The sequence below is a fragment of the Rousettus aegyptiacus genome, unplaced genomic scaffold (assembly GCF_014176215.1).
Source record: "Rousettus aegyptiacus isolate mRouAeg1 unplaced genomic scaffold, mRouAeg1.p scaffold_m13_p_2, whole genome shotgun sequence".
Taxonomy (NCBI): Eukaryota; Metazoa; Chordata; class Mammalia; order Chiroptera; family Pteropodidae; genus Rousettus; species Rousettus aegyptiacus.
In genome coordinates, this window is record NW_023416295.1 from 129801462 (window position 1) to 129828667 (window position 27206).

At 36.6% G+C, this 27206-nt stretch overlaps 1 protein-coding gene across 5 annotated transcripts in view; it reads right to left on the minus strand.

The window, feature by feature from the left end:
- SCN8A (sodium voltage-gated channel alpha subunit 8) overlaps positions 1-27206 on the minus strand; it is a 166685-nt gene that overhangs the window by 88109 nt on the left and 51370 nt on the right. For all 5 annotated transcript variants that reach the window (XM_036236494.1, XM_016142642.2, XM_016142648.2 and 2 more), the window contains exons 3-5: positions 2738-2856; positions 795-884; positions 11-139 (exon numbers count right to left, since the gene is read on the minus strand). In XM_036236494.1, coding sequence (XP_036092387.1) covers positions 11-139; positions 795-884; positions 2738-2856 — 338 coding nt within the window. The remainder of the gene's footprint in view (positions 1-10; positions 140-794; positions 885-2737; positions 2857-27206) is intronic.

The following is a 27206-nucleotide window of genomic DNA, read 5'->3' on the forward strand; positions in this document are numbered from 1 at the left end:
GAGGACTTACGCCATCATGATGACACTGAAATCTAACCAGTTCCATGGATCTCGTAAAAAGGTAAAGCCATCTATGCAGAAACCTCTTGCAATGATTTTCACTAGTGATTCAAATGTATAAATCCCTGTGAACGTGTACCTGTCAAAGAAATGGATAGCTTGAGGTGACTTTTGAGTTAACAGAAACTTTAAATGAATCTTTTAAGATAACACTTGCCTGAAGTGTAGCTTCAACCAACAAAGGCAAAATAGAAAGGGTAAAGCCAATGCAGCAAAATGGAAGTGAGGAAGAGAGACGCTTTGAATAAAAACTTACTGAAGGGCACAAACCAAGAACTGTAGAATGTTGTTTTAGATCCTGAAGGGTACTGCAAAAAAAAAAATAGCTCAGTACTGCCATGTAGTATGTGAACATTTCAAACCAGGTGAGGTGGCCCCTGAGCTATTTTTAACTTTAGACAAACCAAAATGAAGGGAAGAATAGTAGTAGAGAAGAAGGCAGTACCATCAGGAACTAAGCGTACAAGAGGGTGATGGATAGGGGAGCCAAGTCAAAGGCACTAGCTAGCACAGGAAAGGATAGAGGTGAAGGGCAGTAACTTCCACAGCATACTTTCTCTTTTTAGAGTTGGCTATTAAGGATAGTTCCTAAATTCCACGTGTATCCTCACCCTTCTCTGTGAAAGAGTGGGTGATAACTATTTTTTTCCCTTGATGGATAAACTGTGGCAAAGCAAGATTCAGTGACTAAATGAAAAAAAACAAACAGGCAAATAAATAAACGAGCTACTTACTCCACATTCTTCGACCAGTCGGGAGGGTTACTAAAAGTCATGAATACACAGTTGGTCAAAATAGTGCACATAATGATCATGCTAAATACTGTAGAGAAGAGTCAAGGGAGAATACACAAAATCCGACCTTTTTTTCCTCAGAAAACAAAAACATTTTGCATTGGGTATTATGAGACATTAATCAATAACCTGAAAAGAGGCAAAGCACAGAAGAGGAGGAAATGGCAAGGTGATAATGAAAACTGTGGTCACCACAAATTCCATGTGTCTCCACAGCTGACCAGAGAACTATGCATGGACATAGCAGGAGGGCTGTTCTCTTTCAAAAAGGCTGTCATTACTCTACTCCTTTCAGATAAAACATTTTCTTCTCTTACCATTTTTTCCCTCAGGTGTGAAATAAGCCTCTAAATATCTTTGTGCATAGTAACCAAAAATCTACCAGTCTACCAGACTGCAAAGTAAGGTGAGAAAATAAATTAAATCTAATCCACATTATTCAGTACTCATTTTGTTAATTATCTTGCATAATTAATTATTTGAAAATCTTCATGGAATTTATGGTTCACGGTTTCCTCTAGTCCTCCAAAGGGCTGAACTGTTCTTGGAAGGCAAGGCAACAGCCGTGTGTGCTGAATTTATCCAATGTGGGAAACCCATTTGTGGCATGTGGAGTAAGGATTTCAGGGACATCTGCACCACCACATTCCTAAGGATGAAGTAAAGGGGCAAATTCATCTGTTCATTCTGAAAGTACCCAGGAATGCGTATGGATAGCAAACAATTTTGTTGCCACTTTAGAACTGGATCCAGGATCTTTCTTAGCCCTTTTTGCTCTTGTCCACTGAGAAAAAATAAACGGCTTTAGGTCAGTATGAGTTACTCACACTCAACTATCACTTTAATGAGCACAGAAGTCATATCTCATTTGTTGCTAACTCACTCTTTCTTGCTAATGACATTCACCATCTTCATTCTACTAGTGGATTTACAAAGAAAAAATACTTCATACAGCTGGATTTTTCTTCCCGATCCCACAAAAAGGAAAAGTCCATTGTGAATTATTTATTTCCTTATAAATCTTCAGATTTCAGAACTATGTTGCTTGTAAACCACAGATTTCAGAACCAGGTTGCTAAATTCTTAGAGTTAATAAAATGTGATGAAAGCTTAGTAAACCAATTTACCAAGTTGCAACTGCTGGCTTCTCTGTCCCACGTGGAGGATACAATACTATTTGAAGCATGGGATTAAGCATTGTCAAATTAAATACTAACCATGCGAGTTTAAAGTCACTATGCCAAGTTGATAAACCCATCACATAATTTTTCATCTGTCATATGCTCGTCTATATCAATAAGATGTTAAAGTCAGGCAACATGAATAAACTGGCATTTTCTGTTTAAGGGAAGTAAAAATACCAGAAAAGATTCATATCAACTCTGCAATCCAAATCTAAACATCTGTACCAAGGAGACCATTTAATCTGAGAAACTATCTCAGATACTTTCAAAGCTCACTGCTCAAGAAATAAAAAAATATTCCAGGAAGATCTCTAGAGCATTCATTCAACTATTTGCAATTTAAGAAGAAGCTTTCAAAATATTGTAACATCGGACTTTATTACATTAAAAAATTGAATAATTTGCCTCAGGATTAAATCACTAAAGTCTGAGTACTTTAAAAAGTAAGACTTCAGTAAAAGATTACCAACTTAATTTGTCCCTCTAAATTCCAGACTCCAATGATACCCTAAGAAGAAAGAATTTGCTGAAGCTCAAAGCTCGGGATTCGGCAGAGGTCACTCTTAAACCTCTGATTGACAGGATAGTCAACTACTATTGGTAAAATATTTAATATACAATTCAGTTGTCAAAATTCAGAAACATATACCAGTAACCATGCAATTGTTACACTCACTCCAGGTTTGCAGAAAAGGATATGAATGTATCAAAATTTTAATAGCTATTCTTCTTATCAGGTTAAAAGGACTTAAAATGTACAAGGCAGGCGTGGCACTAAATCTGAAGAGAGTTTTTCCTCTGTTTAATACTACAAAGGTCTGTGGAGAAAGAATAAGAGAAATTATTAAAGCATGGAAATTAATCACCACATGAAACAACATTTTTCTAAGCTAGAAATAAATAAACACAAATGTACTTATAATTTTACTTCTCAATTTGGTTTCCAAGGCAAGAAACCTTACTGCAATATACCTCTCTTTCCCTAACCTCCCTGGCCCCAAGCCTGCCCCAGATTATATCAAGTAGCTGGCAGAATTTTAGCAGTTTCACAGAATAAACTTATTCCTCTCAGAAGAAAGCCACTTGAACTAAATCTGAGCTATCTATGCCAGCTCTGGACAAGATGGTGAAGTTCACTAATTGAGGATTCAGTTACTCGACAAATGTTTACTGAGTGCCTACTATGTGCCAGGCAATGTTTTAGGTGCTTGGAAAATATCAGTGAACAAGGCTAACCTGGTTGGAAAGTTTATATTCCCAAAAGGAAGACAGACAATAAATTAAAAAGTAATGAAAAAGTAAATTATATAGAATGTGATATATGCGATAGAAAAAGGAGAAAGATTAGGGAAAAGGAGATCAAGAGTGCTGGGATAAGGGTGAATGGAGAGGTGACAGTTTTTTTAAAATTTTTATTTTCCAATTAGAGTTGATATTCAAAACTATTTTATATTAGTTTCAGGTGTACAGCACAGTGGTTAGACATTTACATAATTTATGAAGTGATTCCCCGATTAGTCTAGTACCAAGAGAGGTGACAGTTTTCAAGCAAGTGGTCACGGTAAGCCTATGAAGGAAAGAAATTTTAGCAAATACTTGAAAAAAGTGAAAAGTGTTCTTTATTCCACCAATATTTACCTACCAGGGCTGCTCTATCTAGCTTTTAAGAGCCTCCATTATCAGCCTTGCCAAAACTATTCAGCCATGTTTCCCAGTGTGAATGAATCTTCCTGTCTTGCCAAACTAGTAATGTTACAGTAATTCATAACTTTGGCCTTTGCTCACATTGCTCATCCTACCCAGAATGCCTGTTCTTGTCTCATGAGCAAGTCAATTAAAATATTACTGAGCACCTATTTTGTGCCAAGCATTGTGCTAAGCTCCAAGAACACAAAATTGGATAAAACTGTACTTTTAGAAAAGACATATGTGTGAACTAGAAATTGTGATGCAGGGTAAGTACAAACTCCAATAACGAAAATATTTATACTATATGAGAAGCAGCAAGAGGAAATCCCCCCTCCCCACCCCGCCTTGAATGGGAAATGAAAGGGAGAAGAGTGAACTAAGAGATGTTCACAAAGGAAGGTGACTAATATTTGGAAGGGTGTTAAAAGGATAAGTAGAGATTAAGAGATATTAATTGGGCAGATAAAGGGGGAAGGAATGGCAAGAAAGGGGAATAGCACGGAATGTACAAAGGCACAGTAGCATATAACTATAGGTTGTTTTCAGGGAATTGACAAGTAATTCAGTGTTGATGAATAAAATAGAGAAAGGGAAGCAACAGACTGTGAAGCTGAAGAGAGATGCAGAACTCATTAGACCGTGAGTTCCTAAGGAGACAGGCCAGTTGCAAGTATATAGCCCTAGCATCTCACAGTGTGAATGAAAGAGCAAATGGTCAAATGCTAGCTATTTTCAATAGGTTTTTAAAATTTAAAGCAATATAAACTGATAAGCTTTTAAGAAAGGAACAGAAGACTAAAAGTTCTATCTCATTACCCAAAGATAACCTTTGCTACTTGTATATCTTTTCAGAACTTTCCTGTGTAAATACAAGTATACAGATATAGCCTTAAAAAGACTCATCTTTCAAATGGAATTGTACTATAAATACTGTTCTGCATTCTGCATTAAAAATGAACCTCCACAAAGAAAAGCCCAGGATCAGATGGCTTCACTGATGAATTCTACCAAATGTTTAAAGAAGAATTAAAACCAATTCTTCATAAACTTCCAAAAAATAGAAGGGTACACTTCCCAACTCATTCTGTAAGGTGAATGAACATTCCTTGAAACAAAACCTAAAGACATCAGAAGAAACAAAAACTATAGACTAATAATATCCCTTACAAATACAGACATAAAAAGCATCAACTAAATACCAGCAAACTAAATCCTGCAACACATAAAAAAGATTATATATCATGACCAAGTGGAATTTACCCTAGAAATACAAAGTTGGTTTAACATATGAAGATCACTCAACATAATATAACAATATTAATAAGATAAAGGACAATAACCACAGGATCATCTTAATAGAAAAAGAAAAAGCATTTGATAAAATCTAACACTATTTCATAATAAAAACATTAGATAAAGTAGAAATAGAAGAGAACATCCTTAACCTACTAAGGAGCATCTATGAAAAATCCACAGCTAACATCATACATAACGGTGAAAGCTTTCCCCCTAAGATCAGGAACAAAATAAGGATATCCATTTTCCCCACTTCTCTTTAACATTGTACTGGATGTTCTAGAAAAAGCAATTAAGCAAGTAAAACTATTTCTCTTTGCAGATGAAATGATCTTACATACAGAAAACCTAACAAAATACATACACACAAAACTATTAGAGCTCATAAAAAAGTTCAACAAGGTATCAAGATACAAGATGAATATACAAAAATCAATTGTATTTCTATATACTAGCAATAAACAATCCAAAAATGAAATTAAGAAAACTCCATTTACAATAGTATACAAAAGAATAAATACCTAGGAATAAATTTAACAAAAGAATGGTAAGACTTGAAATAGAAAACAATAAAACATCAAGAAAAGAAATTAAGACCCAAATAGATGGGAAGACATCTTTTGTTCATGAATTGAAAGACTTATTATTAAGATGACAATACTCCTAAATTGATATACAAATTTTGTGCAATCACTATCAAAATTTCAACTGCCATTTTTGGCAGATATTAACAAGCTGATCCTAAAATTCATATAGAATTGCAAAGGAACCAGAATAGTCAAAACAATCTTGAAAAATAAATACAAGATTGAGGACTCACACATCCCCATTCCAAAGCTTATTATGAAGCTATAGTATTCAAGACTAATACTAATATAAGGATAGCCATACAGATCAAGAGAATAGAATTTAGAGTCCAGAAATAAACCTATATATCTCCAGTCAATTGATTTTTGACAAGGATGCCAAGACAACTCAAAGGAGAAAGAACAGTCTCTTCAACAAAAATACTGGGTAGTCACCTGCAAAAGAATGAATTTGGACCTCTACCTCACATTCTATATAAAAATTAACTAAAATGGATCAAAGACCTAAATGTAAGAGCTAAAACTATAAAACTCCTAACAGAAAAAAAGAGATGTGAATGCTCACATCTTGGGATTAGACAAGTGTCAGAGATATGACACCTAGAGCACAAGCAACCAAAGAAAAAGTCGACAAACTAAACTTTATTAAAATTCAAAACTTGTGCAACAAATGGCACTATCAAGAAAGTGAAAAGACAATCTACAAAATTCTTAAAAATCCCAAAGTAAAAAGACAAATAATCCAATTTAAAAATGGGCAAAGGATTTGAACAGACATTTCTTCAAAACAGTCAATAAACACATGAAAAGATGTTCAACATCATTAGTCATTAGGGAAATGCAAATAAAACCACAATGAGATACTACTTCACACTCACTAGGATGGTTATATAAATATTTTTTAAATGAAAAATAACAAGTGTTGTCAAGGATATGAAGAACTAGGAATCCTCATACACTATGGGTAGGGATGTAAATGGTGAGGCCAGTTTGGAAAAGTTTGGCAGTTCCTCAAAAGTTAAACAGAGTTATCATGTGACCCAGCAATTCTACTCCTAGTCGTATACCCAGGAGAAGTGAAAACAGGTGTTCATACCAAAACTTATACATAAATATTCATAAAAGCATTGTTTTTAATATCCTAAAAGTATAAAGAACCTAAATGTCTATCAACTGACAAATGGATAAATCAAATTTGGTATAGCCATATAATGGAATATTAGTCAGTCTTAAAAAGAAATGATATATGCTACAATATGAATGAATCTTAAAGACATTATGCTAAGTGAAATAAGCCAGACACAAAAGGATAAATATTATATGACTCCATTTATATGCGGTACACAGAATAGGCAAATTCATAAAGACAGAAAGTAGAAGAGAACTTACCAGGGGCCAGGGGCAGGAACAATGGAGTTATTGTTTACTGGGTACAGAGTTTCTGTTTGGGATGATGAAAAATTTCTGGAAATGGACAGTGGTGATATTTGTACAATATATTTAATACCACTGAATTGTGCACTTAAGAATGGTTAAAATGGTAAATTTTATGTTATATATATTTTACCACAATCAAAAATACAAACATTATTATCTGAAAAGTACCCAGTAAGATGTTAATGATAAATTTTTAAAAATCAGCTTTATTCAAAGCCAAAAAATAAAATTAAGACTAGTAATAGCTAAAAGTGGTTCCTAACCCATTCTGAACTTCAGAATGATTTGAGGAGCTTTTTGAAAAACAGACGTCTGGGCTAAGGGTGAGGAAGGGGAGAAAAAATTAAGTATTTATACATGCTACAATATGGATGAATCTTGAAAAGAATTCAGACACAAAAGTTTTCCATTTCATAAAAATGGCATCATGTTGCATGATTCCATTTATATAAAATGTCCAGAGGAGGAAAATCTATGACAGAAATTTGGTTATGGTTGCCTAGGGCCTGGATGGGGAAGGGAATTGGGGGAAGGCCATGTTACTGCTAATGGGTCTTTTTGAGGTAATAAAAACATTCTGAAATTAGTGCTTATAGTTGCGTGACCTTGTAAATATGCTAAAAATGCAATGAATTGTATAATTTAAAATGGTGAATTTTCTAGCATATGAATTAAAAAACAAAATCCACAAAAACATGAACCATTTAAGAAATATGATATATAAAGAGGTCTAAAAATGACACCATAAACGTCTATGTATCCATTAGTTTATCCTAAGAAATAATGCTTTACTAACTGTGCTCCTTTCTGCATTCCTCTCCAAATACATTCTCTCCTTCTCACAGAGGTAATTATTTTGAATTTGGACTGAGGTCCCAAATTTTTCATGACATGCTTCCAAGTACTCTGAGCTCTCTCTTCCTTTTCTGAACTCCTATTATGCTCAAAGAATGTGTCTTTTGTTACTCCCGAGTCTTTTAATTTTTTTTACATTCTCCTTCACCCCCACCCTCTACACCTGACTAGATTTTAACCATTTTCCAATACAACACTCAACCCATGAGCTCCCAATAAACAGCTGCAGGCAGGTTTTTCTTTTTTTAATTCCTTTCATCTTTTAGTCCCTCCTTTCTTAATCTGGCAGTCACGCCATTCTCTCCCCAGCAAAAAAGCGGAGCTCGTATTAAGCTATGTACATTCTGGAAACACTCGGTGCACCATCCCCAGTGTTTTGACTCTGGCGGGGTCTGCTGCAGGGAAAGCCTAATCCTAAAAGCAAGAGGAAAGAGTAGACCTTGGGTTAGGCTGAAACAGGTAAAGAGCTGAGCTATGACTCTTCCATAATTTGGCTTCCCAAAGAAACAAAGAGCCCGGGACTTTCCCAAAACTCTCTCTTAAGTACTTATACTCTTCTGTGTTTCTATAGCAACTCCCTCTATGAAAATGTCAAGCCTTTTAAATAATCTCCTCATTCAACCTCATAATATTCCTGTGAAGTATGGGTGAAGGAGGGATTATTATCCTCTATGCATTTTACAAAAGCTCAGGAGAGGTACACCACCTATCGAAGGTCACGCAGCAAAGAGCAGTATATTATGCCAAGTTTAGAGCCTCTTTACAGTTTCTACTGTGCCAGATTGAGAGGCAATTTAGAGGCAATATGGCAGAGAATGAAAGTGGTGTGGGGGATGGATTCTCTGGTGAATGAGAAATTTGAGCCCCTGGGGTCCACTACATAAAAGCCTAAGGAACAATGAAAGAAGCACTGGCCCGTGTCCCAGGATCTAAAAACCACAAGGCTTTTGCAAAATCACCAACCTGCCTTAGAACGAGACGGGCAACAAGATTTTAAAAAGTAAACTGCTCTGCACCTTCCATTTCTCTTGTCTTTTTGTTTGGTCATGATGGGAAGAATGGTCTAGAGGTACTATCTAGGGTATTTCCTATTACAGAATCAGTGCCTTCACAGTTCCTGGCGTAGAACAGGTAGGTACTCAATAAATGCCTGCTGATTGCTTAATAAACAAATGCTTGTATGACTGAGATGAGAGAAAAGGAGAAGAGGAAAAAGAAAGAGAAGGCATTAGGAAATTGAAATTGTTAGAACATGGGTGAAGAAAAACTAAAAGGTAGCTAGGATTCTGAATTGGTACAGTGACGACTTGGCAAGGAGACCAGTGACCCTGAGGGAAACTAGTTATCTTTACTGAATTCAAAGATTAAAGTTTTATATATGTATAAAGGCTTTATTAAAGACATTCTATGTGTGAAGTAGAAATTTCATCATTAATTTGGGTACTAAATACTGCACATGGAATCAAAATAGTGTATCATCACTCCTTTCTTAATATTACATCTAGTATCTTTCACCAAATATAAAAACAGATCTCTTTTCTATTTGAAGAAATAAACATCTAGTTCACACTAACCCCCCTGAAATAAAAGTGAATCTTCTATACTTGAAGTAGCAAGTTACGTAACAATAAACCATACTTTATTGTTAAAATAATTAGATTTATATATACTTAATTTATATGCAGTTTTTCATAACAGTGTCTATGCATAAAGCAAGATGGTGTTTGGACCAACACAAGTACTCAAAGCTTAGGAGTCTCTTTTAACACTGGTGCCTGCAGTGCTTATGTGAGAGCCACAACACTATATGTTAGGGATCAGTAAACCTTTATAAAGGGCCAAGTAGTAAATATTATAGGCTTTGTAGGCCCTATAGTCTCTATTGCAACAACTCAACTCTGCCATAGTGTAAAAGTAACCACAGACAACATGTAAACAAATAAGAGTGGCTGTGTTCCAATAAAACATTATTTTATGGACAAGGACACTTAAGTTTCATATAATTTTCATACATTATAAAATATTATTCTTCTGACTATTCTCCAACCATTTAAAAATGCAAAACCTTCTTAGCTCATGGGCCATATACAAAAACAAATGGCAGAGCTGATCTGGCCAATGGGCCAGAGTGGCTGATCCCTGGGATACACTAACACCACTTCCTGACCTAGGCCAGAACGGTTGCATAAGAATGATCTGGATGGCTTCTTAAAAAATGCAAATTCATGAATCCCACCCCAGAGGTTCTGATTAAGTAGCTGCAGAGATGTCTGTGCTCACCAGGATATGGGAACCAACAGAGCATCTCTCAAAAATTTTGTGCTAAAAATACTTGAGTTCTTCTTCACCAGCTTCTACCTAGCTGTATAGCCTGGGTGAACCACTATATCTCTCCAGAACTCATTTTCCTTGTCAATAAAATGAGAGAGAGGGTTGGCTGATGGGTGTACCCAAGTCCCTAGCAGCTCTGACATCTATGATTTAGAAAATATACCAAAGAATCCAAGATTAAGTGGAACAAAGCAGAAAACCATACTTTTGAGTAGAAAGCCTACTATTATTTATTCTTTCATCTTACATCCTGATAGAACTCTCCTGAATTGGTCACTTTGCTCCTTCAATGGAAACTGTCAAGTGCAGGGTTAACAGTGCTTGATAGCATCCTGACAACTATACTTATGTGGGCAGGGGCAGCATGAAGCAGACCCATGGCAGAACTGCACCACCCACTTCTTCCTGCCCCGTCTCCCCTACTTCTATGCCCTGTTCCTGGCAGGACAGTGACTATGGGAGAGAGAATGAATAGGGATAATTGGTGATGAGTTGATGTTTAAAAATAATACATAAAAGAATTTTTAAGCCATACATATGCTGATTAAATCTCAGTAATCATCGATAACTGCTTGTGAGAATCCAGAAAAAGAGATTTGTCTCTTGTTCAGCACTGTGCTCCAACACCAGATCCTTTAAAGACCAGGAGCCGTTGGGAAGGACAGCAAGCATTGGATTCTTAAAAGCATACTTCTTAAGCAACAGTCACTTGGTGCTCATGATGTCCAATAATGTTTTATCTAATCTGTATTAAATTAGATCTTTGTGAAGTACGTGAATTAAGAGGGAAATTGAAATTGAATTGTGGTTTACTACCCAAGAGGAAATATCAGTTTTTAACAACAGCCACTGAATGTGTTTGAGCACAAGGCCCATTAAGAGCGGAGGAACAGCTCTTAACGAGTTATGGCATGGAGTATTAATAAATGTGTCTGCAGGCATAAAAGGAACCTTCGGAAAAGCTCAGGCTTTTCATTTCTAATAAGCAATGTGGGCCTTGGAGTACATTATGGAGGAGCATTGTCATTGCTAACTCAGGGTGAGATGTATTCTTTTTAAGGTCCACAATAAGGGGAAGGGCATTGTACGAGGCCAGGTACAAGCACATTTACATACATATCCAACAAACATTAGCATACTGCAAATGTAATACGGTGAGCACACACAGTTACCACAGGAGCACGGCAGCCAACTTATTAACATCTCCCCATACTCACCCCAGGAATGGATGAATTTTTTTTTAACCACACGAAAAAGTATAAATTAAAATAATAAAGGGTATATAAAGATAAAAGGACATTATGAAAAAGAGTACTCAATGCAGGGGTGGATTATGTCACAGAACTGAAAGCTTCTTAGAGAAACATTTTTTTATCCGGTCCCTGGTTTGCTGTGGGACACATGGCCCAAGAGAGTGGCTCTCCATTCAAACAAGTTCTCCCTCTCCTGGTAGGTCATCATCTCAATCAGGGCAAAGATAACCTGCAGGTACCTAATGTCTTTCTGGCTATAATGAAGACCCATGGGTCAGAGATTTAGCTAATCTCCCAGAGGGCAGCTGGGAACCGATATCCTTTGAGTCTATCTGGCGATCACTGTATTGACACTGATTTATGACTGTCTCACAGAATTTGGAACCTAGATCTTAATTGTTTTGAGTTCTGCAACTGCCTAACACTCTCATTTATAGCTGACTCCTCTAGCCTTAAACTCTTGCATGCCTAAACCTAACATATTACCTTATGCTCCCAGACCTATGTACCTCTTCTGAATCAGGCAACTGGACAGTTTGACTTACAATAGTTGTTAGCTCTTTCCTGCCTAACTATAAATTCTTAATTGTTAAATTATAAATGTTTAATTCTGGCACCTTCTACCAGGGGCAAATCCTTCCTGCCTATTGATTTTAAACTGTGCATGCACAGAGAAGCCCTCTTCTATCCAATAACAACATAAATATAGCTGATGTGAACAACAGCTATAGCAGTGATGACAGCAGTAGCCAGTTGTCCACTAATAAACAGCAATTTGGCATTTGCTTCTGAGTACCGATTTAGCCAATACAGCAGGCCATAAATGTCCTTTCACATTTTCCCTGTTTTAATAAATGAAAATATAATGCTGACTCTAAATAGGTTCTACTTTAGACTAGTAAAATCACAATCACAGTCCTAGTGTGTCCCAGGAAAGGCTCTAGCAAAAGCACAACTGGCCTAAATTTCCAGAGTACCTCTGTCCTGGTACCCAGATGGCCTTAGATATACTGAACTAAAACAGGACATGGACACACAGGCAAATTTTTTCCCATTAGCCTTGGACTTCTATTTGAACTATATGCAAATTCAGAGTCCTTACCTTCCAAATCTCTATTCCATTTCACTGAGGATTGAGCAAGAGAGAGTTCTACAACCTCTATTTATTGTTTTATTCCTTTCCTCACTGAAAATTGTACCTACAAGTCTATTTGAAGAAATAATAACATTCAACATGTATTAAGCATTTACTTTGTGGCAGACACCCTACTCAGATGCTTTATACAACTGTCTCACAGCAACCACTCCATGAGGTAGGTACTATTTTACAAATGATGAAATTGAGGGAGGAAGATTAAGGAACTTACCTAAGACTACGAAGTTACTAAGTGGTGAAACTTAGAACTGAACTGAGACAGTCCAACTTCAAGGCCTGTACTCTTAATTATCACACGACAGTGCGATTTTAAAATGCTTCAAAAATGTGTGTTGAACCTAACTCCTCACTTTACAGTCAAGAAGCCGAGCACAGAGTGCTCTGCCCGAGCTTTGGCCACAGAGGTGGAAAGTAGGAGTAGGAGAGTTACTAGGGTCCAGGTGTCCTGACTTCTAGCTCTGAACTCCTGTACCCATACCAGGTCATCTGGTCCAATCCACAGATCAAGGAAGGAATCTTTTGCTTAATCTCTTTAAATCTAGCAAAAAAGAAAGCTCCTGCATATGCCTCAGAGATCACACAGCTCTTTATGGTCTTTTTTCCCGAGTTAAGCTTAATGAAGATAATTCTAGAACCACATCTGTCTACGGCTTTACAATTTTCTAGGTATTTCTGCACTTTCTCATTTGGTTTGACCTTGTAACCCCATGCCCTCCATCCCACCTTTGGAGCAGCTGATACCCTTCCTGCCCACATCCTGCTCACAGGAAGCCATACCTGTCAGAACAGCAGTGCTGTACACCTGCTTCAGTCCTGAGCCAGCACGATGATGCTCCCCAAGGCAGGGCAGCTCTGAACCTCCTACGTGGCCACTCTTCCTCACTGTCCTTCAGTATGAGTTTGCCTTGAACTCCTTCCCTTTCACCCTCTTAGGTGCACAGACTGCAGCTGCTCTAAGGTGGAGCAAAATGTGGGTTTATTATGTAAAGCATATTAACCCCTCGATTCACTGTATTCATATTCTAGACTCTCTTCTCACTCTCCTCTCTCTTAGAAAGCAGCGGAGCAGAGTGGTTTAGAGGCTTTGAGGCCACAAGACCTGGGTTGATGAGCCAGCTCTGTTGTTTATTAACTATCATGATCTTAGGCAACTTACTTAGGTTGCTATGGCTCAGATTTCTCATTGATAAAATAGGGATAATGATTAATAGTACCTACTTTACCAGGCTGTTATGAGAATTAAATGAAAATGCACAAAAAGTCCTTAATCCAGTGCCTGGCACAGAACAAGCACTCAATAAATGTTGTGATTATGATGATGCCACTGCTAACACAGACTACTGCTACTCATTCTGCTCTTTGGCTCCAAACATGGGGTGGCCATTAGGAGACTCCAAGGGTTAACAGTCACCTCGGGGAGTATCCACAAACTTGGTATAAGCCAGTAAGACACCTGTGCATAAGCCAGACCAAGCGTCCAGAGTCACTGGGAGGCATATGTATGGCTGCACTGACTCAAAATGCGCCCCTGAGGTTACGTCAGACATGAGAACTCTGAAGTGGAAGAAAATAAAATCTGCTCAGCATGCACAGTGTCGGGACCCAACCTGCCTCTCGAGTTTTATCTGTCTTACCAAACCATACCCTCTGCTCTAGTCAGAACTAAACTCACTGTTTAAATAATTCAACCTTTTTCATGCTTTCTGCCTTTGCATGTACTGTGGTTCTTTATACATGTATTACCCTTTGGTCTCTTCTCCAACAAATAATTTTTTTTTTTTTTTTTTTACCAAACTGTAATACTTTAAGGGCCAGCCCAAATATCATCTCCACTCTGAAGATGGCCGCATTCAACTCTCTCAGACAGAATTACCCTTCCTTACTGTGTGTCCCCACAACACTTTGTACATACTTCTTTAGAACAGTTAATAGTATGGTCATTTTCTTGTTTACATATCTGTTATCTCTCAGTGGACACTGACATTCTAACTACTGTGACTTTCTCAGCTTAGCAAGCAGAGTACATAATATGATGCCCATCTAGCCCAAAGTAGACAATTCATACAAGTTTTTTGAATGTATGACTAACCTCTTACACATGAGGAAATGATACAGCTAAAATCAACTAACCTATAACTATATCCAACTATCTACTAGGTGTATAATTTAAACACCTTTTAACTCATCTGCCTATATATGTTAATTTTGTTCAAAATTCTTCTAATCTTTTCTATGTCTTAGAAATCAAGCTGGAGATATGAAGTGAAATAAAATGAACTAAAAAAAAATAAATACTAACTCATTTTGAGGCAGTACAAAATGATAGAAAATTATCTAAAAATGGTAATAGAAAACAAAAGATCATTCTGCAATATACTCCATAGAGATAGCATGGCATGAGAGAAAGATCATGAGTGTTAAAGCCACACATCCCTGGAACTAAAACCTGGCTCTACTCCACACTATTTTAGGGAATTTAGGCAAGTAAATTAACATTTCTGAGCCACCATTTTTTCTTACCTGTAGAAATGTGCAATATTCTACTGAGAGTTCCCTAACATTGCTGATTCTCAAGGACTGCAGAAAATGGAGGAGTTGACGGTATCTAGAATTTAAGTAGTGTCATCAACTAAAATAACAGATGAAAGAAGATAAGCAGGTTTGAGGAGAGAAAATGAGTTTGGTTTTGAACACGCTGAGCTACCTGCAGGAAATCCAGATAGAGACGCCTGGCAAGGTGTTGAATATTTAAGGAGTGTTCTAGGCTAGAGATGCAGATTCAAGAGTACTGAGAGAATGGATAAGATTACCTAGGGAGAGCATGCCAAATGAGAGGCACATAGGCCAAGGAATGAACCCAGGGGATTATTAACATTTAAGGGAAAGGTGGATAAAATGAAAGAGAAAGAGAAGGAATAGTCTGAAATATAAGGAGAATTCATCCAAAAAAAAAAAAAAAAAAAAAGAGCTGCAAGAATCAGGGAGTAATAAACACTGTCAAATATAGCAGAGAGGTTCAGTGAGATAAGAACTGAAAAAATGTCTGTTAGATTTGGCAATTTGAAATCATAGAAGATCTTTTCTCAAGAATGTCGGTAGAGAGGTGAGGATGTTGAATCAGGATGCAAGGATGGAGGAGTGGGTGGGAGATGTGCAGGTGGTGATGATGAGTAAAGGCTACTCTGTAAAAGCTTCAATGACATGAGAAAAGAGATCAGATTACCTGGGGATCTGAGGTCAAGTGAGGATTCATTAGGATGGGAGAGGCATTGAGTAGGTTTACAGGCTGAGGGGAAGGAATCAATATGAGAGAGAAAGATTGAAAAGTACAAAAAAGACAGGGGACAACGGAGAGAGTGAAGTTCTAGAGAAGGTAGGAAGGCATGCATGGGGTCAAAGGCAAAGGGAGAGGGATTGACCTTGAGTAGCTGGCTCATTGGATATATCTCATCCTCTGAAACTAAAGGAATCTTTTATTCAAACTTGAGTCAACAGAACAAACTCTATTACTGCAACAAAGTGTCTGGAATAGGAGCACCTCTTCAGAGCTTGTACCAAAAATTCTGTTAGAATCAGTTGGCAGAAATTGTCATATAATGGGACAATCCTAAACTTGAATTGTGACAAACAGGGTTATATGTGATGAATAATACGTAAAGAATTTACAATTCATGTGAATTTGGAAACAGTAAGAGAAGCATCCCTCTGAATAATGATGCCACAGTCTTACTCTCCTTGACTAAATAAGAATTTAAAATATGGTTAATTTAAAACATTGTCAGAAGATGATCAATATTATTGTAATCTTGAGACATCCTACAACATTCAAATGGTCATTATTAAATAACCCATTCAATGGGTCAATTTTTATTAGAATAAGATTTCATAACCCACACTCTGGAAAATCATCAAAGACTAATTACTAAAATTATCAATCAGTGGAATTTTATGGCTAAGGTGATTAGCTAATAACACACATCCTAGAAGTCAGGTAAAAGTTGTCTCTTAAAACAGTTGTGGACAGACCATTGCTGCCTATACGAGCTACAATATCTCTTAAGGGGATTGCAGAGGTCTGTATCGGCCTGACGGCCCTTGACTCCTTGAACTCCTGCCCCATCCAGTACACAAAGTGCCCACTGTACATTGATAGGCAGCTGTCCCTGCTCTGGTGTAGCGCATTTAGGCTCAGGGTAGGCAGCAGCTGAATTTGCTACGAGTGGAAACTTGTACAGTGAGCCACGGAGACAGTGTTAGCAAGTAAACTGACACTGCAGGGGCAGGGGGAAAATTTACTCAATAGATCCAGGACACTCCCAGGGTCCCTGCACCACCCAACACGCATATCACCCAGAGGCTCATCCAGTTTCAGAGACCTACAGGCAGCTGATAGGCAGTATCAGGCCTTGAGGAGCACTGGTCACTCTGCTAAACTGCCAAAGATCAGGGATGGGGGAGAACTGAGAGCTGCCTATAGCGTTGTCTCTTCCACTTACCTATAGATCTAGCATAGTCAACAACCATTGGCGATTGCTTTGTAGTTCTCACCAGGTAGCCCTGAGCAATCAAAAGTAGCAGCTAACCTTGGCCTACATGGGAGCACCTACCAAGGGGCCACAAAACCAATGCATCTGGAGGCTGGCACCAGACCACAACAGAGAAACTCCTGACTAGTCCCATTAGTGATACATACAAAGGTAGCTGCAACAAGTATACAAGCCTGCTAGGGCAAATCCCACTCAATGGGGTCAGCCCTCATACAACTCTTATCCTGAGGGTGCAGCCAATTCTCACAATTAGTCAGCCTTAACGTTAATCCCACCCACTGATCTGCTAACAACAATGAAGGGTTGGTGACAACAAAAGATCACACACAACCCACACAAAGATCACCTCCAGAACTCCTGGCACAAGGGACAGGGAAAGTGTGCCACTGGACCACACAGGACACCTTCCACATTAGGCCATCTGGCCAAGGCTGAGAGATGAAACAAATATTCCTGACACATAGAAAAGAACATAGAGAGGCTAATAAAATAAGAAAACAAAGAAACATGCCACAAATGAAACAACAAGAGAAAACTCCAAAAAATCAGCTAAATGAAATGGAGGTAAGCAACCTACCAGAGTCAGAGTTCAGAATAATGGTTATGAGGATGCTCAATGAACTTATGGGGAGAATGGATGAACACAATAAGAGCATAAAAACATACATAGAAACCATAAAAAAGGACCAGACAGAAATGAGGAATACAATAACGGAAATGAAGAATACACTAGAAGGATTCAACAGTAGAATGGATGAAGCAGAAGACTGAATTAGTGAACTGGAAGACAAGGTAGATGAATACACCCAATCAGAACAACAAAAAGAAAAAGGAATTTTAAAAAATGAGGATAGTTTAAGAGACCTCTAGGACAACATGAAGTGTAAAAATATCCGAATCAGAGGAGTAACAGAAGAGGAAGAGAGAGTGCAAAGGATTGAGACTCTATTTGAAGAAATAATGACAGAAAACTTCCCTAATCTGGCGAAGGAATTAGATATACAAGTTCAGGAAGCACAAAGACTTTCAAACAAGAGGAATTCAGACAGGGCCACACCAAGACTCATCATAATTAAAATGCCAAAGGTCAAAGACAAAGAGAGAATCCTAAAAGCAGCAAGAGAAAGGAAGCTAGTTACTTATAAGGTTACCCCAATAAGAATGTCTGCTGACTTTTCAATGGAAACTTTGCAGGCTAGAAGGAACGGCAAGAAATAGTCAAAGTTATGTAAAATAAGAATCTACAACCACAGATATTCTATCCAGAAAGGCTTACTATTAAAATGGAAGGTGAGATAAAGAACTTCCCAGACAGAAAAAAGCTTAAGGAATTCATCACCAACAAGCCAGCATTACAAGAAATGTTAGTCTTCTATAAAAAGAGGAGGGGTAAAAAAGAAAATAGAAATAACAAATATGAATATTAAAATGACAGTAACAGTGTACCTATCAGTAATCACTTTAAATGTAAATGGATTAAATGCTCCAATCAAAAGACATAGGGTAACTGACCCATGCATATGTTGTCTACAAGAGACACACTTCAGAGCAAATGAAACTCACAGACTGAAAGTAAAGGAATGGAAAAGGATATTTCACATAAATGGAAATAATAAAAAAAAAGCCAGAGTAGCAATACTTATATCAGATAAAACAGACTTTAAAATAAAGGCTATAATAAGAGATAAAAAAAAGGGCAAAACATAATAACAAAGGGATCGTTATATCAAGAGGACATAACCCTAGTAAACATATATGCTCCCAACACAGGAGCACCTACATACATAAAGCAATTATTGACCAACATAAAAGAAGAGGTCAATAGTAATACACTCATAGTAGGAGACTTTAACACGCCATTGACACCAATGGACAGATCTTCCAGGCAAAGACTGAAAAAGGAAACAATGGGCCTAAAAGATACACTAGAACAGATGGACTTAGTAGATATTTTCAGTAGATATTTACCCCAAAGCAGCAAAATATATATTCTTCTCAAGTGCACATGGAATATTTTCAAGGATAGGCCACATGTCAGTATACAAATCAAGTCTCAACAAATTTAAGAAGATTGAAATCATATCACCTATCTTCTCTGATCACAATGTTATGAAACTAGAAATCAACTCCAGGAAAAAAACTGGAAAATACACAAACACATAGAGGCTAAATAACATGTTCCTAAACAATGAATGGGTTATTAATGAGATCAAGGAAGAAATTAAAAGATACCTATAGACAAATGAAAATGAAAACACAGCGACTCAAAATTTATGGGACACAGAGAAAGCAGTCCTAAGAGGGAAATTCATAGCAATACAGGCCTCCCTCAAGAAACAAGAAAAAGCTCAAATAAAAGAACTGGAAAAAGAACAGCAAACAAAGCCCAAAGTGAATAGATGGAAGGCGATAATAAAGATCAGAGCAGAAATAAATGAAATAGAGTCCAGAAAAAAAAACAATACAAAAGATTAATAAAACCAAGAGCTGGTTCTTTGAAAGGATAAACAAAATTGACAGACCCTTATCTAGATCCATCAAGGAAAAAAGAGAGAGGACTCAAATAAATAAAATCAGAAATGAAAGAGGAGAAATAACCACAGACTCCACAGAAATACAATGGCTCATAAGAAAATATTATGAGCAATTATACACCAACAAACTGAACAATATGGAAGAAATGGGCACATTCCTAGAAACATACAATCTCCCAAGACTGAGTCAAGAAGAGATAGAAAATGCGAACCAATCAATTATCACCAATGAAACAGAATCAGTAATCAAAAACCTCCCAAAACACAGAAGTTCTGGACCAGATGGCTTCATAGGCGAATTTTACCAAACATTCAAAGAGAATTATCACCTATTCTTCTCAAACTATTCCAAAAAACTCAAGAGGGAAAGCTTCTAAGTCCTTTATGAGGCCACCATTACTTGATTCCAAAACCAAAGGATAAACAAAAAAAGTAAACTATAAGCTGATATCTCTTATGAACAATGATGCAAAAATCCTCAATAAAATATTAACAAACAGAATTCGACAAGACATCAAAAATATCATACACCATGATCAAGTGGGATTTATTCTTGGAATGTAAGGTTGATACAATATCCGCAAATCAATTAATGTGATACACCACATTAATAAATCGAAAGATAAAAACCATATGATCATATCAATAGATGCAGAAAAAGCATTTGACAAAATCCAGCATCCATTTATGATAAAAACTCTCAGCAAAGTGGGAATAGAGGAAACATACCTCAACATAATAAAGGCCATATATGACAAACCTACAGCTAACATCATATTCAATGGGGAAAGGCTAAAAGCATTTTCCTTACGATTAGGAACAAGACAAGGATGCCCACTTTCACCACTCCTCTTCGACATTGTATTGGAAGTCTTAGCCACAGCAATAAGACAGGAAAGAGAAATAAAAAAGGTAGAAGTAAAACTCTTGTTATTTGCCGATGACATGATACTATATATAGAGAACCCTAAAGATTCCGCCAAAAAACTGTTAGAACTGATCAATGAATTCAATAAAGTAGCAGGTTAAAAAATAAATACTCAGAAGTCAGTGGCATTTTTATACACTAATGATGAGCTTTCACAAAGAGAAATTAAGAAAACAATCCCATTTACAATTGGATCAAAAACTATAAAATACCTGGGAATCAAATTAACCAAGAAAGTAGAAGACTTGTTTCCAGAAAATTATAAGTCCGTGAAAAAAGAAATTGAAGAAAATACAAATAAATGGAAGCATATACCCTGTTCACGGGTAGGAAGAATCAACATTGTTAAAATTGCCATACTAACCCTAAGCAATCTATAGATTCAATGCAATCCCTATCAAAATACCAATGGCGTTTTTCAGAGAGCTAGAACAAACAATCCTAAAATTTATATGGAGCCATAAAAAATCCCAAATAGCCATGGCAATCTTGAGAAAAAAGAACAAAGCTGGAGGTATCATACTACCTGATATAAAACTATACTATAAGACTACAGTAATAAACACAGCATGGTACTGGCATAAAAACAGATATATTCATTAGTGAAACAGAATAGAAAGCCCAGAAATAAATCTACATCTATACACTCACTTAATATATGACAAAGGAGGTAAGAAAATACAATGGAGTAAAGATAGTCTCTTCAATGAACCGTGTTGGGAAAATTGGACAGAAACATGCAAAAAAAAAAAGAAGCTGGACCATCTTCTTATACCGTATACAAGAAAAGACTCAAAATGGATTAAATATTTAAATGTAAGACCCAAAACCATAGAACTTTTAGAAGAAAACAGGCAGTAAACTCTCTGATATTACTAACGAGAATTTCTTTTCAGATATATCTCCTTGGGCAAGATAAACAAAAGAAAAAATAAACAAGTGGGACTACATGCAACTAAAAAGTTTTTGTACAGCAAAGAAAAGCATCAACAATAGAAAAAGACAAGAGACTGTTTGGGAGAAGATATTTGCTAATGATACATCTGATAAGAGGTTAATATCCAAAATTTATAAAGAACTTATACAACTCAACAACAAAAAAAACAAACAATCCAATTAAAAAATAGGCAGAAGACCTTAAAAGATACTTCTCCAAAGAGGAAATACAGATGGCTAACAGACATATGAAAAGATGCTCAAGGTTGCTAATCATCAGAGAAACACAAATTAAAACCACAATGAGATATCACCTCACACCTGTCAGAATGGCTATCATCAATAAATCAAAAAACAGCAAGTGCTGGCGAGGATGCTGAGAGAAGGGAACCCTTATACATTGTTGGTGGGATTGCAAATTGGTACAGCTGCTATGGAAAACAATATGGAGGTTCCTCAAAATAATTAAAAATGGATATACCTTTTGACCCAGGAATTGCACTTCTGGGTATTTATCCAAAGAAAACTAAAACAATAATATGTAAAGTTCTATGCACTCCAATATTCATGGCAGCATAATTTACAATAGCCAAAATATGGAAGCAACCTAAATGCCCATCAACAGATGACTGAATAAATTATGGTTCATATATAAAATGGAATATTACTCAGACATCAAAAAAAAAATGAAATCTTACCATTTGCAATGACATGGATGGACCTAGAGGTTATTATGCTAAATGAAATAAGTTAAGGACAGAGAAAGATAGATACTGTATGATTTCGCTAAGGAACAAAAAGAACAAACTAATCAAAAACAGACATAAATATAGTGGACTATTTGGGGATAGACAGAGGGGAGGGAGGTGGGAAGGCTGGACGAATGGGGTGAAGGGTTAAAGAAGTACAAATTAGTAGTTGACAGTTGAGCATGGCAGAGGGAATGAGGGTAGCATTAATATGATGGCTAAGTGGAGGGCCAGAGGAGGGAGGGAGCAATTGGGGGATTGTTTTATGAACATTATAGATGTCTAACCAACGTACTTTATACTTAAAACTAATTTAAATAAATTTATTTTTTAAAAAAGTGGTCTCTTATACACTATGTGGCTCAGATATTTGGAATCACAAATTAGTACTTGTACAAAGACTTGAGAAGATCTGAACCTAAGGTTCCTTTCTGTAGAAAATTCTAGATTTATCTGTACCCCTGTGGCTCTCACACTGATGCTAAAAAGTACTGGACTCCTGCCTTTGTAAAATCCAAGATGAGCAAACTCTTAACAGAGTAACAATACCGGCTTTTAAACAACTCAGAATATCAGCATTATGGGTCTTTTTAAAGATTATAATTTAGTATTAGCTAAAGGCCTGTTTAAGACATTAATATTAGAGCAAGCTGATAGCCTTTGATTATTCTGGATTCTCCAAGTTTAGTCTCCGTCCTAAGCTAGAGCAACACAAACTAAAGCACTTAGACCATATTACCTTCATTAATGCACTTATTATCATCTGTAATGACTTTATTTCTTGATTATCATCTATCTCTCCAACAAAAACTAAGTTCCAAGAGCATATAGAACTTGTCTGTTTTGTTCTGAAGGGCATGAAACATAGGCTGGGCATACAGAAAATGATCAATAACAATATATCTAATGAATGACTGACTGCTCAACTATTTCCTTTATTCTCCACAATCACAGAATCCTATCAATTCATCGCTATAACGACTCCTGACTTTATCCATTCCTCTTACTTTCCAATTCCACCACTATAGTTCAGACCCTCATTACTTCACAGTTGGTCTTTCTGTCCCAGTCCTCTTTCCCTTTAGTCCATCACACATATCACTGCCACATCTATCTCCCTAGAGCACAGCTTTGCTCACATATCCTTACTCCATTTGAAAACCTTCAGTACTTCTCTACTGCTTATCAAGTAAACACCAAACTTCTTAGTCCAACATTGTTAGTCCTCCATGATTTGGCTCCAGCTCTCCCTTCCAGCCTCATCTCCCATTGCTCCTCAGTCTATTCCCCACATTCCAATCAAATTAGACTACTCAGCTTTTTCTTAACTGTCCTATGTCTTTGTCACTAAGCCTTTTTTCGTATTGTTCTTTCTTCTAGAATATTCCAGTCTATCCCTCTTTTCTAAAATCCCAAGATGAATTTCAAATGCCACTCTTACTATGAAGTAATTAAGTAAGGCCCATTCTAGGGCCCCCTTGTCAAAAGTGATATCACATTATATGCTACCATGTTATGAGCTACTTAAGGGTAAAGAATGGACTTTATTTATCTGATTTCCCCCAGGAGAACCCAATGCCCCCAATGCCTCACATACAGGAAATACTTATTATGAGGCAACTCAAGCTGCTATATATCCATGTTAACTTCTCTCATTTCCTTTACAGTCAATTAATACAACTCACACAGCCAAGAAAAAAAAGAAAAGCAAAATAATAAAGGTAGACATGACAAACCAACTTAAATATTCAGGAAATAACAGCCTTTGTATATAAAACACACTCGATACCAATAAATCAAGAAGAGATTCGAGCTCTAGATAGAGGCTGTTACCTAATGATCTTTTATAAAGTCCCTTCTAGTTCTAAGGTTTTGCAAGAGGAGCGATAAGACTGATAACATTTAACGACAGTTATCTAGCTCTCCGAAAAATACCTCTAAAACATCAGGAAACCTATTTCCTGATCCACTTCCTCAGACCCTAAAGGAAACTAATTATTTGGGAATAGAAAAGACATCCTGGTAATCAATCTTTTCTCTGCTAGAGTTCAATTCATTTTGGTAGATGAAAAATTTTTTCATTAGAAAAAAAATCATGTCACCTTTTCTATTCAAAGCATTTATAAAAGTACATACTGTTTTCATATGCATTATCTCATAAGATTCATTCATTCAACAAATATTGATTGAGCACTTACTGTAGGGCGGGAACTGCTCCAGTTGATGAATATACAAGAAGATGAACAATAAACCAATAAATATACGTCTAGTGTTGCTAAGTCTATGGAGAAAAATGAAGCTGGGTTGAGGCAATTTTGTTTTGTATAGGGTATCCAAGAAATTATCCTCACAAAAACCCTATAAGATGGGTGGGATATTAGCTATTAGCATAATTAGCATAGACTACTCTAAGCAACTTCGCTTGAGATGATAAAATACTAGACCTTACACAAATGCCATCCTTTCCCTCAGAAGCACTGCACAGGGATTATCGGGGATGTGAATGAAAAAGCAATAAAGGCATTAAGGATACTTCAAGTTCCTTAAAATACCTATTTGTTTTCACTTGTACATATATAAAGAAACTCTGGAAGATACTACTAACAATGGCTACCTGGGCAGATGAGGGTGAGGTGTAAAGGAGAGATTTTTAACTGAATGCACTTTTATAGAATACTTTTTATTAACTGAATATTTTTTACTGTATTTTTAACCATGTAAATGTATTACCTATTTTAAAAATTAAATAAAAAATTTTAATGGTCCTCAAATTCAATTTTTTTGCAGAAAACAGTTGAAAAACAAGAAAGCCAAAGAAAGGAGACATCAGAACAAAGTACCAAGAGGCAAAAAAAATGTTGTAGCACTAGAAAGTCTCAGAAAATCCAAAGAGGGGATGACCCAGGTTGTTTTCAGGGACCAGCTAGGAAAGTCCGGTGAAATGCGACATGGACAGCACCACTGAGGACCTCAAGAAACTTATGATAGCTCAAACCAGCGTCAGCGGTATGAGTGTCTTGAAAATGTGATACACAAATTTTAAAGCCCTGTGTCCCTGGATAGTGTGAAATCCACAATGGGATGAAACCAGAACTTCGCTACAGGCCTGGAACTAGTTTTCTTTCACCCTCTAAAATAAAGAGGGGGAGGAAATGAGAAACAAATCTCTATGAGTCACAAAATTATTAATCAGTTAGAAAATAAGAATTCTGAGGAAAAGATAAAGAAATCCATTTGTATCATTTAGCAAAGAAAATAAGTTCTATATTGTAAGAATTATTTAAGGCAGCCCTTGAAAAACAATGGAAGGAAATGTCCTTGTAAAGTCATTTCTACTCTCGGGATTTTTTGATTTGTGGCTTAATCCCCAGTGTGCCTCCCAGCAGGGAAGATTTTGCTAATTTGGCCTAGTTAGTACAAAGCATTAGTAATGCCACGTAATCAACTGAAAAATCCCTTACTTAAGAGTACAATCAATACTTCTGAGGTACTACTAATATTCTTTCTTGTCATGGGCATTAGTATGTTTGCTTTATAATAATCATTAAGTTATGCATTTATGTTTTATGAACTTTTCTGCATGGTGTATATTTTTCAATTTAAAAAATGGATTACAAAAAAACAAACAAACAAACAAACAAAAAACCAACCATTGAAATTATCCTTTCCATGAACTATTTCCCTTGTGGTGAGACCAAAAGCTGACATCAGTCTTTTTATCATGAAAAGCCCTAATCATCATATGGCCTACCTAAGAAATGATATTTGATCAGAGCCAGAGACCTGCCCTCTTTGAGTGCCAAGTCAGGGCCACTAAATTCTGAGACATTAGTAATGGAAAGAGGCTGTCTATAGGGCAGGAACCAGGAAAAAAAGCATGCAAAGGAACAGTGGGCTCTGACAATAAATAGCTCTCTATATTTTTCATATAGTCAGGTTTAAGAAAAGGAAATTTAATTTGTATTTGACTTGGAAAAATACACAGTTCAAATAAAAGCAAAGAGGAAAAGCAAAGAAGTTTTAGTCACCTGAAAAGTCAGAGTCCAAAGGGCTTCCTATCTGCTATTGCTATAGGAGTATTTTCTTAGAAAAAAACGTTACACCAATTGGCCAAATTCACCTAAATAGGTACAACTTGAACCCTGAGATTTGTCATTTCTTTTTACTTCTACTAAGACCAAAGAAATTTGTGATTTCTTTTTCTAAGGCCATAGAAAAGAGGAGGGAAATACATTTCAAAATTCTACAATGAATGAAACAATTTTCTAAAACAGTCTAAGAACCCAGGTTTCCTTACCCAGAAAGTTAAAGTTTGCCTCCTCCCTCATCTACTTACTACCACTTGCAAAGGCCCAGATAAAAAAAGTTAGACTTTAAGAAAGGGAAGAGTAAATAGGGAAATCAATAAACTTAGGAAAACTACTTTGTCCCGGAACTTCATATCTGAAAAAATCCTCAAAAATTCTGTTCAACTTCTCAGTGTTTAGATGAGAAAATTTAAGCCCATACAGGTGAAGTGACTTGCTAAAGGACATGACCAGTTTTGAGAAGCTTTTTTCTTCATTTATGACTTTCTTTCCCCGTTAATTATTGGTGGCAGCTTGAACAATACATATACTAACAAAGAAAGATATAAATAATAAACATGGTGAATTATGGTAGAGTCAGGGTTTCTCACTTCCAGTCTGCCGTTCTTTATATCATATCACGTTTTGTTCCTTAACTTTCAAAATTTCTCAGTGGAAGACACAGGCTACTGGTTCCACTTTTTCCTATTACGTAGCTGTTCCAAGGTGCAACACAAGCGCACAGGTAAAGGACCATTTTGTGTATACAATGTCTTAATTGCTTTTGCCATTCTCCACTAAAA